At 49.8% G+C, this 14,940-nt stretch overlaps 1 protein-coding gene across 4 annotated transcripts in view; it reads right to left on the bottom strand.

Moving 5' to 3' along the window:
* RBM27 (RNA binding motif protein 27) overlaps positions 1–14,940 on the bottom strand; it is a 1,859,884-nt gene that overhangs the window by 1,634,712 nt on the left and 210,232 nt on the right. For all 4 annotated transcript variants that reach the window (XM_069652445.1, XM_069652444.1, XM_069652443.1 and 1 more), the window contains one exon: positions 16–182. In XM_069652445.1, the coding sequence (XP_069508546.1) occupies positions 16–111 (96 nt within the window). In that variant the 5' untranslated portion in view covers positions 112–182. The remainder of the gene's footprint in view (positions 1–15; positions 183–14,940) is intronic.

Here is a 14,940-nt window from a genome sequence, read left to right on the forward strand (position 1 = left end):
AAAAATAGGACATACCAAACCAGATGCCGGTGCAAATTGCAGTTCGTTTTTTGGCAATTCTTGCTGGATTTCTTTATGTTCCTGTTCAATAGGCTTTATTTCAGGTTTCATTGGCTCCAGGGGAGTTAGGTACTCCTTTGTATAAAGGCCTTCAAAAAGTTTATCTACGAAACCATTTGTTTCTGGAAAGGAAATAAATTTCATTATACATGTCGATATAAAATGAGCTGTACTAGGATTATGAAATTTGATGTGAGCTGCTCAACTAATTTGCAGTCTTTCCAGCACTACAATCCTTAACTCAATGCTACAGGTGACACCACTAAGAAAAAGCTGAATGAAGTAAAGCACATTACCAAAAGCTACTCAGGAAAAACCTTTTTGGTTGCAGTATGAAATAAACCAACAATACTAATTGGATGGGAACCCATCGGCTGCTGTTTTGCAGACAAATAAAAACCATGAATAACATTTAATTGGGGGGGGGATTCGTTAAAGTGTTCAATGTGAACGTAGAAAATATTTTAGAACTTTATTTTATTATTATGGTATTTATTGAGCGCAGTCCTGGCTTTGAAAAGCAACACACAGAGGTACACAACAATATAGATGCATAACGGGCTACGTTTCAGAGGTAACAGAACAGATATACAGCAGGGGGGATACAGAGGAGGGGTACAGCTGTACCTGGTGGCGGGGAGGAGTGGGGCGGGTGGAGTCTAGCGAGTCAGGTGGCGCGAGGGGCAATACGATGGCCTAGGTGTTGAGTCTGAGAGATTCCTTCAAGAGGTGGGTCTTCAGTTATTTTCTTAATTGTAGGAGCGAATCTGATGCTGGCGGGGAGGAGGTTCCATAGTCTTGCGGCATAGGCAGAGAATATGTGTTTTCTGGTGCTTTACTTTGTGCAGCAGCGGATTTCAAGGATGCACGTGTCCTGGCTTCTGGTGGTGCGCTGTCCGCCGGAGACGCAAGGTAGCTGGGTGACTTGAAGGCGACTGCCTTACAGATGATGCAGCAAGACTTGAAAGCGATTTGTGTGTGCAGTAGGAACCAGTGAAGGGCGACAAAGGCCAGGGTGATGTGGTCGTATTTGCACAGACCCTTGATGAGGCGTGGTGCCGCGTTTATGACACTTCTCAGGGGCACAAAGGAGGACCAGAGGAAGATGAAAGGCCCTGCCGGGATTCAAACCTGCATCAGCTGGCTGTGCACAGATGTCAGAACGAGCACGCCGCTTGCTTTGCTCTCTGACCGGCTTACCAAAGAGTAGTCATGAAAAGATTGCAATCTCCAGGAGAGCAAACAATTATACATGGCAAAGATATATTCTATCTAGCACATGCAAAATATGTGAAATCCTAGAATGCAGCCCTGCCGGTTCTACTTAAGGAGTCAGATTAAAAAGCACAAATATGAAGAAAAACAAATCCGCAGGTTAGACTGTCCATCTCAGTCCATTGAGGCTCTTAATGCACAAGGTTCCTTTTGAAGATCGATTGTCTCGGGAGGATAGCTCAGTGGCAACATGCTCACCTTGGAAACAAGACGACACGGAACACCACAGGTTCGATCCCCGGGTCCGCGCTTAGAAACCTCTGGGTATTAAGCGTGTTATAAATAACCCATCATATCATATCAAAGGGGAAGATAGACTGGTTTGCATGGCAAAACAGCTGCACGGATTAGGTTTCTGTACCATGATTCTGCATCTTGAGGTTATGAAAGGCATCAATACCTCATCGCCTACATGGTCTCTTCCAGTACCGTGAAACAGCTACCCGTACGTTCGAATAACTAGTACTCCAGTATTATCATATATTTTACACAACAATAAGAAATGGTAGGTGGAGCGGCGCTGCAGAGCAGCAACTGAGCCTTGTTCAGTGATTTCTTAAATCCTGCCTGTGTCAGGATGAGTGGTGGAACGAGCCAGCATTTCAAGCGGAGCCAAGGGTGGACTGGCCTATAGGGAACTATTGAGATTTCTCAATAGGACTCTGCACCCTGGGCCTCTTGTGAGCGAACCTATTATATTTCCAAATGTTCTCACAGGAAAAGGCTTGGGTTTGCTGAAAATGCATAATATTGGGCCACTTTGAAAATTATTTCCAGGGCCTCTTGCGTCCCAGTCAACCCGAGAGGAGCTATAGGTGAAAGCTGCCAGGCCATACAGCAGACCGGAGCAGAGAGGCAGTCTAGGTCCGTCGACATCAGGGAGTGCTGGCGGGCATAAAGATGAGGATTTGCTCAGCCTGGCGAGGGATAGTATTCGCAGCACCAGAGGCCTATTGATTTTTAAAACAGCATTCTGTTCACATGCCGGGGACGATGCAGTGCTGAGGGGCTGCAAGCCTGCGGGGACTAGGTCACACACCACAGCCAACATCATCCCCCACCAAACAGGGTGCAGGAGAGGAGGAGCAGTGGGCTTGTGGAGCTGTGGTTGGAGAGTGGGCTGACACGTAGGAGCTCCAGCTGTAGTAAAACAACTGGTCCTAATTAACCAGGGCAGGAGTTGAGGCAATAATCTCCCTTGTGAGCTCCTGGAGTGGGACCACTAGAGGCACGAGGGCAACATCACCGAGTGTCACCTGACAAGCCACATGGTACTCGCTCCAGAGCTCTAGAAGATATGTGCGACCTGGATTGATAGTGGAAGTGATCGAAAGCAGTTTAAAGTCAGGATTTGCTGTTCGGGGCAATTCCAGTGTCGTGACAAGGCCACTATTACAACCTGCCTATACTAGGACGAGAGGAGTCAGAAAGCAACGAAGGCCCATGGATTTGTATACCAAGACACCGGCTAAAGATACAATGGCGATGGCTAGGTCAGATAGTGCCCCAGAAAGCGGTTCAGTGTCCTCTACCCATCTAGATGCATTTATGGCAGCTATAAAAAGCGGTTTTGCTTCAGTGAACTCCAAGTTCGACACAGTGGGCAACATCAATTCACTGCAGGCCAAAGTGGATAGAGAAAGTGGACGCATAACACAGGCCGAGACATGGATCAGTGACATGGAGGATACAGTGGAACAATAGAGGGGATATAGCTGCGGTCAAGAAGGAGCGGATGGCTGTTTGACTGACGTGTGAAGATTTAGAGTCCAGATCACGGCATAACAATGTACGTATTGGAACAATTTGTGTAAGGCCTAATAAAATAATTACTTGGAGATCTGCAGTTTTCGCCACAATTTCGGGTAGAAAGAGCTCACCGGGCACTTGTTCTGCTCGTAAGCCAGCCGCACCACCTTGTACAATCATGGCGAGACTGTTAAATTACAGTAGCAGGTCCTCAATGTGGCAAGTGAGCGGGGAGTGCTGCAATTGAAATCCAGCAAGATTTTCATCTATCCAGACTTCTCTGTGGGTGTCCAAGCAGGACAAGATCCTGCGACCCAATCAAGCACTTACTGATGGAAGGAACAAGCTACTTACCTCCAACTGTTCTCCAGCATGGGTTTGGCATGGATTCACATGCTCATGAATATTCCCAGTCAGGCTGGGAATCCTCGGTAAAGAAAAAAAAAAAAATCAGTTTCACTTCTGAACCGTCTTTCTCCTAACAACCAATCACGGGTCTCTGGTCATACTGCCCCCAGACCATGACTGCCCTCTACCCAAGTCCGTCCTCTGGCAGCCGTCTTCAGATTTGGTAGCACGTTAAGTGGCAGTAGGACCAAGAAAAGAGCCGCAGAGGGGTAGCTGGGAGGGTTCGCAGGTGAATCCATGCCAGACCCATGCTGAAGAACAACAGGTAAGTAACTTGTTCCTTCTCCAGCATGGGGTCTGGCGTGGATTCACATGCTCATGAATAAAGAATACATAGCAGTACACACATGCACAACCACGGGAGGAGGCAAGGCTCAACATTAAGCAGCTTACCTCCTCACCAGGCTCACCTTCAAGCGAACAGGTTGCGCAGCACTGCTTGGCAGACTCTGGCCCCCTCCCTGGAATCCCTGTCGATGCAGTAGAAGCTTGTGAAGGTGTGAGTCGACCTCCACTTAGCAGCCCTGCAGATGTCCAGCAGGGGCACACCAGACAGGAACTAAGTAGTAGCAGCGATAGCTCTAGTTGAATGGGCTCGGACGGCCAGGCAACAGTCGGTTTGCCAACCGATGGCAATGGGTGATGCAGCCGAAGAGCCACCTGGAAATGTAAGCCTTGGAGAGGTCCTTCCCATGGTTCACTGGGCCAAACTTCACAAAAAGTTGCAACGTCTTCCGAAAACTCTTAGTGCGGTCCACATAGAACTTCAGCACTCTAGCCACATCCAGCGAATGCAAAGTCCTCTCAGCCGGCAACGAAGGCGTCCGCAATAATACAGGTAGCACCACCCTAGTCTCGTGGAATGTGAAAATAAGGCAGTTTACAGGAGAGGGCCTGGATCTCTCCCACTCGTCATGCGGAGGTGATGGCCACAAGAAACGCTATTTTCCACGACAACATTTTCAGTGGCGCCGAATACATAGGCTCGAACAGAGGACCCATGAGCCTAGTAAGCACCACATTGAGCTCCCACGCCGGGGCCATAGCCTTCACCGGCGGGAACAAGCAAAATAGTCCTTTGACAAACTCCTTGACCAAACGATGAGACCATTAGGATGATCGTTCAGGAGATCTGGTGTAGCAGAAAATAGCCGCCAGATGAACGTTGATGGAAGCATGGGCCAGTCCTGCCTTAGCCAACGACAAGAAATACATAAGCACCTCCAGAGCAGTGACTCGGAAGGGGTCGATCCTCCGAGTATGGCATCAAACGGTGAACCTGTTCCACTTGTGCCTGTAGAATTTGAGAGTAGACGAAGCTCTGGCCTTGGCAAGCACCTCTTTACAATCTGCCGATAGATCGTATCCCCTAAAATCTAGTGCTGCAGGAGCCAGGCCTTCAGGTTCAAACATCCTGGGTCATGGTGCAGAATCGCACCTCCTTCCCTGGCAAGAAGATCTGTGTCCGCCTGAAGCTTGACTGGAGGGAACGCTGACATGTCTAGGAGGATCGGGTACCATATCGGTCTTAGCCCCGCCGGTGCGACGAGGATCATCCTGCACCGGGACCATCTGAGTTGATTGACTAGTCGAAGAAGCAACGGCAACGGAGGAAACGCATACAGAAACAGGCCATCCCAGGGGAAAGAGACTGCGTCCCCCATGCTCCCCTGCTGGGGAAACCTGCTGGCGAACCTCCGGCACTTGCTGTTCAGCGCTGTTGCAAACAGATCAGTCTGGAGATTTTCCCATCTGCGGAACAGGCGATTCACTTGGTCCTGCCGAAGTTCCCACTTGTGGCAAGAGCGCAGCTCCCTGCTGAGAGAATCGGCAACGGTGTTCTTCTGCCAGATGACACGGTATGAGGAACATCCCCAGCGCTATGTCCCAGTGCCAAAGGTCCTGCGCCTCTGGAGAGCGCCGGGGATCTGGTTGCCCCTGCTTCCGCATAGTTGATCGAGGAACCCCAGATCAGTCAGGAGTTGAACAGTCCTCGCCGTGTGGTCAATGGTGATGTCCTTTGAGCTCGCCCGGATGAGCCAGTCGTCCAGGTAAGGGTACACGTGGATCCCTCACAGCCGCAGCTGAGCCGCCACCGGTGCCAGGCACTTTAACATTTGTGGCACCAAATTCAATCCGAAGGGAAGGGTCTTGAACTGGTAAGGTTGCCCTTAAACCACAAACTGTAGGTACGTGCAGTGTCCCTTGTGTATGGGGATGTGAAAATAGGCATCTTCCAAGTCCAGTGACGATAGAAAATCCCCCTCTTCCAGCCATCCTAGCACGTGCTGTAGAGTCACCATCCAGAACCTTTGGGACTTTATGAACTGGTTCAGATAGCGGAGGTCCAGAATGGGCCTCCAACCGCTAGTCTTCTTTCTGACGGGGAAGTAACAAGGGTACGCCCCGGAGCCTCTTTGGGATGAGCTCAATCGCCCCCTTTTTTAGCATGGCCCGTACCTCCAGCAGCAGAGGGACGTTTTTTCCTGACGGGCCACTGGTGGCATCCGGGGACACTTCTGCTGGAACTCTATGGTGTGTCCGTGGGCGAGAGCGTCCAGCACCCAATGGTCGGTGGAGAAAGTCTTCCACACGCTGATTAAGTTCGCCAGCCGGCCTCCCACCGGCGAGCACGGGTGGGGGCCGGACTCCACGGCCAGTTCAATCTTATTTTGATGTTGCAGCGCCGCCTTGGGGGCCTTGGCGACAACATCCACCTCCAGACCTGGCGCGACCCCTGTAGGGCTCCTGGTCCAATGAGCGGTGGGGGGCAACGGTAAGACGAAGCACCTCCTCCAAATGCTTTAGAAGAACTTTGGGATTTACCTCCAGAAATCACAAAGGCCGGCCATCGTTGCTGAAGCATGCCCAAGGCACGAGCCGTCTCAGTGTCCGCTTTGATGGCCTGGCGAGACTCATCCATAGTTTTTCCAAACAAATTGTCCCCATCGAAGGGCATGTCCAACACCTTCTACTGGACATCTTAGGGGAAATTAGTGGCCCTCATCCAGCCACGCCAACAAAGACATTCCATTTGGCGGAATCCCGTGTCGCGAATGTCCGTGGCCACTCTAATGGCGTGGTCCGAAGCCACCTCGCCATCCTGTAGGATCTCCAAAGCCTCAGCCCTTTTGTCATCGTGAAGTCCAGGAGGGGGGCCATCTTGAACCAAAGTTCCCTGTCGTAACGTGCTGCGAGGGCGTTAGCGGCCTTGATGGTCGTCGCTGCCGACGGGATCACTCTTCGCCCCATGGCATCCAACTTTTTCCCCCTCACCTTCCAGGGGGTGGGGGGGGGGGGGGGGGGGGGTGGGAGAGAGACTGCCGACGAGGAGGAGCTCCCGTAGGCACTTAGGCGCAGAGTCCAGCACTCTATTTCTTCTCGTAGCGATCCCTCTTCGCTGGAGCCCATGAAGGGTTCTTCATGAGGGACAATCCCTGGTCCCAAATGTCATCCAATAGCGGGATCAAAAAGCACGGTCTTCCTCTTCGCCTCCCGGCGCTGGTAAAGGAAACCCTCTTTCTTCTCCACCGGGACGAGCTGGAACAGCTCAGAGGCCCTGGAGATCTTGGCGTGGAACAAGCCAATCTCGTTGGGCGGTGAGGATCTGGCAGGCAGAGACAGGAGATTCCCCTGGGGGAGGGTGGAGGAGGGGGGGAATAAACTCTCCTTTTCTTGGATGGTGGTTCCTCCAAAGGTTCTGGCACGAGAGGCACCCTTGTCCTGAGGTTATGCAGAGCTGTAAGAATATCCACCGAGATATCCCCAGGTGTCTGCTGGGGTGGTGCCGAAAGGGGACGAGGGCGCTTGCAGCTTAGGCTGGTCTGCCGCGTCGTCACCCCCTGCTGCCCCTCGCCGTCACCCTCCCGCAGGGTCTGCTCTCGACAGATCTTCCCCCCCTGGAGGACTGGGAGGTTGGTGAGCTCCTCCTCCTCCGAGATGTCCGTATTCTGGAGGGCTACCGTTTCACCCCCCCCTCTTCTGCGACCAAGGGAGACTTTCAGTGAAATGATGGGCATCACCTTCTCCGGAGTCTTTTTGATTGGCTGGAAAGAGGATCCCCTCCTGGCAGGCAGGGATATCCTCACTTTCGGGCCGTCCCTTGCGGATCCGCCACCGCGGCTTTCGCAAGGGAAGCTGCCACTACTTCAATGGAAGTGTGGGCCTTTGGCTGATGCACCTGGGCCTTCACGGTCTTTGCCGAGTACGTGGCCTTCACCTGAGGGGGAGGGTCGGGCCTGCTCCCCCTTGGCCTTCTCTGCAGAGCCGGCATGGGTCTTCTCCAAGAGCTTGTCCGGATGGTCCGACTTCCTCTCCTTTGAAGATCCCGAGCTTTGGCTCATGGTCAAAGGTGCTGGAGACGCTGAACTCGCCCTGGCCACCGAAGTGCCCATTACTACAGCACTCCCGGAGGCAGTGGACTTGCGGTGCTTAGCCTTATGTTGGGGCCCTGCGGGAGGGGTGCCCTCATAGGTCTTAGAAGACCACTCAGCTTTATTCTTCTGGGCAGGGGAGGCATGCTGCCGGGAATCACCCAGAGCAGAGCCCTTGGCCTGCAGCCACTCGTTGAGGCACTTGCGGTCGGTCCACGTGCGCGGCTCCATCTCCCAACAAGCCACGCAGTCGTCCCCCACATGCGTCAGGTCCGAATGCGGGCAGTAGAGGTACAGGGAACGTCCATCGCCCGAAAAGATATTTCGTAGGTTGCAGCCAGGGAAAACCTTGGAGAGGCGCCAAGTCCTTCTCCTCCGCCATGTCCACGCGGTGTAGGCCTTGAAGAAGCTTCTGGAATCCTCCAAGAAGAAACTCGACGAGAATTCGCCCTTGAGGGGTGCTGAAGAATCCGAAAAATGGGTAGCCTTTGTCCAGAAGGTTAATTGGTGGAGCTTGAGGCTCGATTGACCGAAAAAATAGAGCTAAACTATTATTAAAAAATAATAATTAAAAAAATCGCAAAATGCAGTAAAAGCTAGAGAGCGTTAGCACAAGGACTTCCAACACTTGAACGTGCGGTAAAAATATGAAGATGGCTGCCAGAGGAGGGGCTTAGGTAGAGGGCAGTCATTGACTGGGGGCAGTATGACCCAGAGACCAGTGATTGGTGGTTAGGAGAAAGACAGTTCAAAGTGAAACAGGTTTTTTTTTTCTCTGAGGATTTTCCGAGCCTGACCACGGGGAATATTCATGAGCATGTGAATCCATGCCAGACCCCATGCTGCAGAATGTCAAATTCCATACATCATCCTATTTCCGTCAAAGCTCCAAATAGAGCATGGTGGCAGAGCGCATTTATTTGTATCTCTGAGTGAGGCCAGGGCTTACATTGAGGCATCAATAACGCTGAAGAAAAAGTGCTGTCCCCTGTCTGCAAGCCTCTCAGGAGTCAGTGGAGGGACTGTTTCCAATTTTGCAATTGAGAGTCACCTTGCTGGTTTGTTATAAAGGCTCAGTGTGCAGTATCCTGTCATATGTCTGGTAACTGGTGGACTATCGTGCAGGGTTGCTGCTTGTACCACCTACCTTGAAATTTCACATGGGGTAGTTGGGGTCTAAACACTATTGTGTTGGGGTGGATGGTGAGGGCAGAGGGAGGGTGCAGGGTTATGGTTTGTGGACAGTTCAAAGGTTTTGGCAGACAACATTTTACTAGACACAGGTGTGGATTATGCTACTGAAATATACTGGGATGAATTATTGACTCTGGTCAAATGTGTTCCAAATAAGAGATGCGCTCACGCTTCTTACATGAATGTCCGAGGATTGAATAATCCTATTAAGGCCAAAAAGCTGATTGCGTATATATTGAACTGCATCCCCCCCCCGCTCCCCGTAAATTCCTTATGTTGCAGGGGAATCATGTGGTGGGAAGGGGGTTCCATGTAATAATGTCGCCTCAAAAATATCGCCATGCAAAAATGTTGCCGAAAAATGGCTGTTTTTTGTGGGGACATTATTGCATGGAACATGTGGGGGACACCCCCGCAATCCCCAAACCTTTTTTCTGCTGCCCCCTATCCCCATATATATGGTTACCCATATAATATCGCCACAACCTTTTCCCAGCGATATTATGTACGGCGACCATATATATGGGGATAATATTACCTGATACCGGGAAGGGTACATGAGACTTGCCAAGAAATGGGGGAGCCAGAAGTATTGTACAGATTACTCAGAGGCCTGGGGTGCGATGACCCTCATCCAATCTCCTGTCCAGTTTCAGGCCAATGGAGCGTGCATTCACCCACCAGGTAAGTACATACTTACTAGGTAAGTACGTGGCTGGTAAAGCAATTGGGTTATTTATTTATTGGGCATTTATAAAGCGCCTATACACTTTAACAAAAGTTTCAAAGCGCTCCAACGCATAGAGGGGGGGAGGGGGAATAGATAAGCAAACAGAATTGACATTCTTAATAGGCATTGGAACATTTTGAATGGGCAAGTGCTATGTGTACGGAGGTACAATATAGAACAAGAGGAATACAAACGGTTTACAACAAATGACATAATAATTGTACGTGTCTGACGGTTTCAGTAATGCAAGAGCTATACATGAATAAAAGGGAGGAGGGGAGGCTTAAGACGAACAGGGCAATGAGACTGCCTGAAGCGATTCCGATAGTGAGAAGTGCAAGAGACCCGTAGTAGGAGAGGAGAAGGGGTGTAGGGTTGCAGGGAAGTCACACTAGGGAAATGAAACACACTCGGGAAAAGAAACTAAGTGGCTGCAGACGAAAAGGTGCACCCTCAGAATGAATTTAAACAGAATGAAATGCAATATGGATGCAGTGATGTAAAACACAAACCACCTAGATGTGAATCTTTAAATAGAATGAGTGCAGTGAGTAGGAGGGGAAGGTGGAGAGCCTAAGTGAAATAGACAACAGTTAAAGGTCCTGGTGTGAGAGGAGGAAGCAGTAGGAAGATCAGCCATCACTCATGTGAACCAAACGGTTGCGTGTCCAGGAGGGAAATAAAATCAGGATGAATAAGTCAATACATATAGGACAAATGTGGACAACCAAACGCCCTGCCGTAAAGTCTGGGTGGAAAACAACAAGGCCCCACTTAGGGTTTCTTCCATATCAGAGATTAATAAATTGAACAAGGCTGGCACCAATGGGCACCCCTGCTTTAAGGTCTTTTCCAGTTTTAATTGGTCTAGATAGGCAACCAGCCAAGTCCAATCTTCCCCTTGGCGAAGTGTTCGAGAATAGGACCGTAATCGCCTGCAATAGCATCCCGAGCTCAATGTGGTCCATAGAAGATCACTACAGTGTCAAATGCCCGGGCTTGGTCAATTGATGCTAGATATAGCCTCGAGTGGTTTTTGATCATGCAAGTTTTCAAAATGTTCAATATAAACACACCGAAGCTCGTTCACATCTCCTTCACACATTCAGATTGATATACATCACAGCGGCCAGATGAAGTCACACATTTTGATAGCCTATCCAGGACTAACGAGGCAAAAAGCTTGCCTGTTATATCCAAAAGTGCAATAGGGCGATAGTTCTTAGGATCAGCAGTAGTGCCATTCTTAAAGATAGGAACGATTATTGCTAACTTCCATTTTAGGGCTACTTCTCTAAGCTTCTTAACCTGCCCAACCACCACCACCGCCACCGCCACCGCCGCCGCCGCCACCGCCGCCGCCGCCACCGCCGCCCTCGTCTGCCGTGTGTCAGTGAGTTGGTGTCCGTATGCTTTATTACTTTACCACTTGCATTACCTTGCCATGACCTAGCATGCCCACAGTGCCACGTGTAAGGCCATAAATCGGACCTTAACTACTGTATCAGGCTCAACACAGATTTACAGCCGAATGTGCCAGCTATATCTGCCTAGAGAGCCCTTGCCGCGTATGGCTAAATACTGTACTGTGTGTCAGACTTTGCTACATTGTTTCACTGCTACTGAGTGAGCCTTGCTTGGCTGATATATCAACCCGCCTCACAAAGTTATGACTCTTATGCTAAAATATTCTATCTTGCGTATCTCAGTACTACCGCTAGTGTGCCCATTACACCTACTTGCCTAGTGAGACCTTGTCTTACAAGCGCACAGCGGCACTGAACGCGTTTTCGCTACTGTCTAGTTTGCCCATGATAACAGCCTCATGTTGAACTGTACATGTACGGCCTCATTGTGTGAGCATACTGCTACCGTCTTCCTGCCCATGATATAATGTATTAGCTTCATTCTGACACATGTTGACGGCCACATGGCGTGTTTATATTACGACTGTTTAGCATGCCCATGCTTTTTCATAAAGGTATTAGCTTCTTGCTGACTTATATGTTTAAGACAGTACTGTGCGCTTTTATTGCTACTGCTTAGAATGCATAGAACACTACATTAGCTTTATTTGCACTACCTAAAAGCTTGACCAGGGCCCTCTCAATACTTCTCCATAAAATCCCTTGGAAATTAGCCCGACTAGACTCCTGTACCAACGCTTTAGGCATAGCGACACAGGAACTTTATTATGTAAGCCTCCATTTTTTTTTTATTGCTGAACATAATGTCCTCCCTTCTGGCTGCTGGCCAAAAGGCCAAAGAGGCACATTCTACATACCCAGACGTTCCATATATAACTATGTCCAACTCCGCCCAATCCATACCTGCAATCTAACCTACAACCTTCTTGCCTCCGCTTAAGCATGGCTGCCAGTATATAACTATAAGGGCGACTAAGTTGGGTGGGAGGTATGGCGTATAGCCTGGCAGATAATGGGGAAACCATCCCTGTGTTCCCCGCAAGTGCCATTGGTCACGCTGGCGGGAAGAGAAACGCAATTAAGACTGATGATCAGGAAACACTGGGAACCAGTGGTGATAGCAACAATGGGCGATATGTGGCAAGAGGGGAGTAGAAGGGATTTTGAGGAGCTGGTGGAGGAAACAGGGTTACACACGGGGCAGTATATCACATATCAGAGTAGTGCGGCAAATCAAATAGACATGGTCCGAAGTAATATTAGAAGTTGAACCGGATGCCACCATAGATACAATATATGACATATTGTAAGGGGGACATGAGATATCTAGAATATAGGAGTTGATGATGTCTAAAGTGGGGAAGGAAGTGGTAAAACTGAGACAGGACTGGGAAGAGGAAGTGGGTGCCCCAATGAGTTATGGGATGTGGGAACGAGCCCAAGGGTATCACAAGCAAGTGTCAAGAAATGCAAGACTACAATAGATGAACAAGTTACTTCTTACCTGGTAACGTTCTTTCGACGGGATGTTCCTCCGATGTATTCCTTATCTTTGATAATACGTTTCCAGCTTGCTGGCCTCGGAAATTTGTTCTGTAGAGGGCGCTGCGCGTCGACGTCTGCCAAGTCGATGTCCCTCGACGGCCACCGCATCGCCGCCAACGTCACCATGCCCATAAATAGACACACGCTGCGCCCGTTGCTCAGTTTCGTTTCATAGTATAAGAAAAGACATGCCTGAATAGGTTAGTAACCTTGAAGGAGCGAAAGCTGCAACCACAAAGGAAGTTATCACTGCGGGGATGGATGGGAAGGGCGATAAGGAATACGTCGGAGGAACATCCGACCAAGACGTTACCAGGTAAGAAGTAACTTGTTCTTCGAAGGGATTATGTTCTCCGACGTATTCCTTATCTTTGATAGACTCCCATAGCAGTGGTATGTAATTGGAGGAGGGAGTGATAGTGTTAGGTATCCCCTTAGGGATGGACCGAATGTAATACGGCCTTGCCAAATCTGGTCTCTTGAGCAGTGGAGGAATCCAGATTGTAAAATTTTGTGAACGTATGTGCGGACGACCATGTGGCAGCCGCACATATGTCCCGGACCGGTACCCCTCTCTGGAGAGCGAAAGAGGCTGCGATACCCCTGGTTGAATGAGCCCTGAGATTTTGGGGTGGCTCGTTCCCTGCAAGTCTATAACATTCCAGGATGGCCAAGCTAATCCACCTGGAGATGGTTTGTTTTGTTATGGGTAGTCCCAACTTGTGACCCGAGTATCCTACAAACAGTTGGTCTGCTTGCCTGATCCTAGCCATTCTGCTGATGTAAAAGCTGAGAGCTCGCCTAGGGTCCAGCCTGTGTAGCCTTTCCTCCTCTTTCCCCGGATGGGGAGGAGGGTAGAATGAAGGCAAGGTAATTTCCTGAGTAATATGGAATTCAGAAACCACCTTTGGGAGAAAATTAGGCTTCACCTGAAGGACAACCTTGTCCTTGTGGATGATTGTATTTGGGGGTTTACAGGAGAGAGCTTGTAGCTCACTCACCCTCCTAGCAGACGTTAGTGCTACCAGTAGGACAGTTTTAAGTGTGAGAAATCTCAATGCACAAGAGTGAAGTGGTTCGAATGGAGTGCCCATTAAGAAGTTTAAGACTAAATTTAAGTCCCATAATGGAACCTGGAATGGTTTTGGAGGGTAAACATTAGTTAGACCCTTGAGAAATTGTACCACTAGAGTCATTTTGAAATACGATGGTTCCTCCGCAGTGCGCTTGAAGATAGAAAGCGCTGCGAGATAGCCTTTTACAGTGCAAACTTGAAGGCCTGAGTTTGCAAAGTAGAGTAGAAACGATAACACTGTTGGTGTACCGCATGAAAAAGGGTCGATATTCTCTTCCCTACACCAGCTGCAAAACTTGTTCCAACGGCAGCGGTATAAAGACTTTGTTTCTGGTCTTCTGGCTGAAAGCAACACCTCCATGACGTCATCAGGGAGATCCCAATCCTTGTACCTCAACCTTTCAGAAGCCAAGCGTGAAGGTTGAGGGTTCTGGTGTCTGGATGGAGAACCTGACCTCCCTTCTGCGAGAGAAGATTCTCTTTGAGTGGAAGACGGATTGGAGGGCAGATGGACATATCTAGAAGGTCCGGGTACCACGTTCTCCTGCCCCAATCCGGGGCAATTAGGATCATGGTTTTCCGGAATCTTCTCAACCTCCTGATCATTTGAGGAATAACAGGGACTGGTGGGAATGCGTAAAGGAGTGGGAACTCCCAGTCCACTACGAACGCATCTCCTAGAGCTCCTCTCGGGGGGAATTCCCTTGAACAGAACAGATCGCACTTCCTGTTGGTGCTTGTGGCGAACAGATCCACCCGAGGGGTTCCCCAAAGGGCGAAGATCTCTTGAAGGACTTCCTGAGCTAGCTCCCACTCGTGGGAGACTGCTCTGCCTGCTCAGAGCGTCCGCTGTCAAATTCTTCTCTCCGGCTAGGGATACTGCCGATAGAGAGATTCCTTCCCGAATTGCCCAAAACCAGAGCTGCATTGCCTCTCTGCACAGTGGCAGTGATCCTACGCCTCCTCTTTTGTTGAGGTAGTGCATGGCCACCGTGTTGTCCGTCATTATCAGGACATTTCTCCCCTGTACTGAAGGCAGGAAAGCTTTCAGCGCTAGTCTGATCGCTCCCAGCTCTAATAGGTTGATATGTAGTCTGGACTCCG

This window comes from Ambystoma mexicanum, chromosome 3p (genome assembly GCF_040938575.1).
Source record: "Ambystoma mexicanum isolate Mex_15411 chromosome 3p, UKY_AmexF1_1, whole genome shotgun sequence".
In the NCBI taxonomy this organism is placed as follows: domain Eukaryota; kingdom Metazoa; phylum Chordata; class Amphibia; order Caudata; family Ambystomatidae; genus Ambystoma; species Ambystoma mexicanum.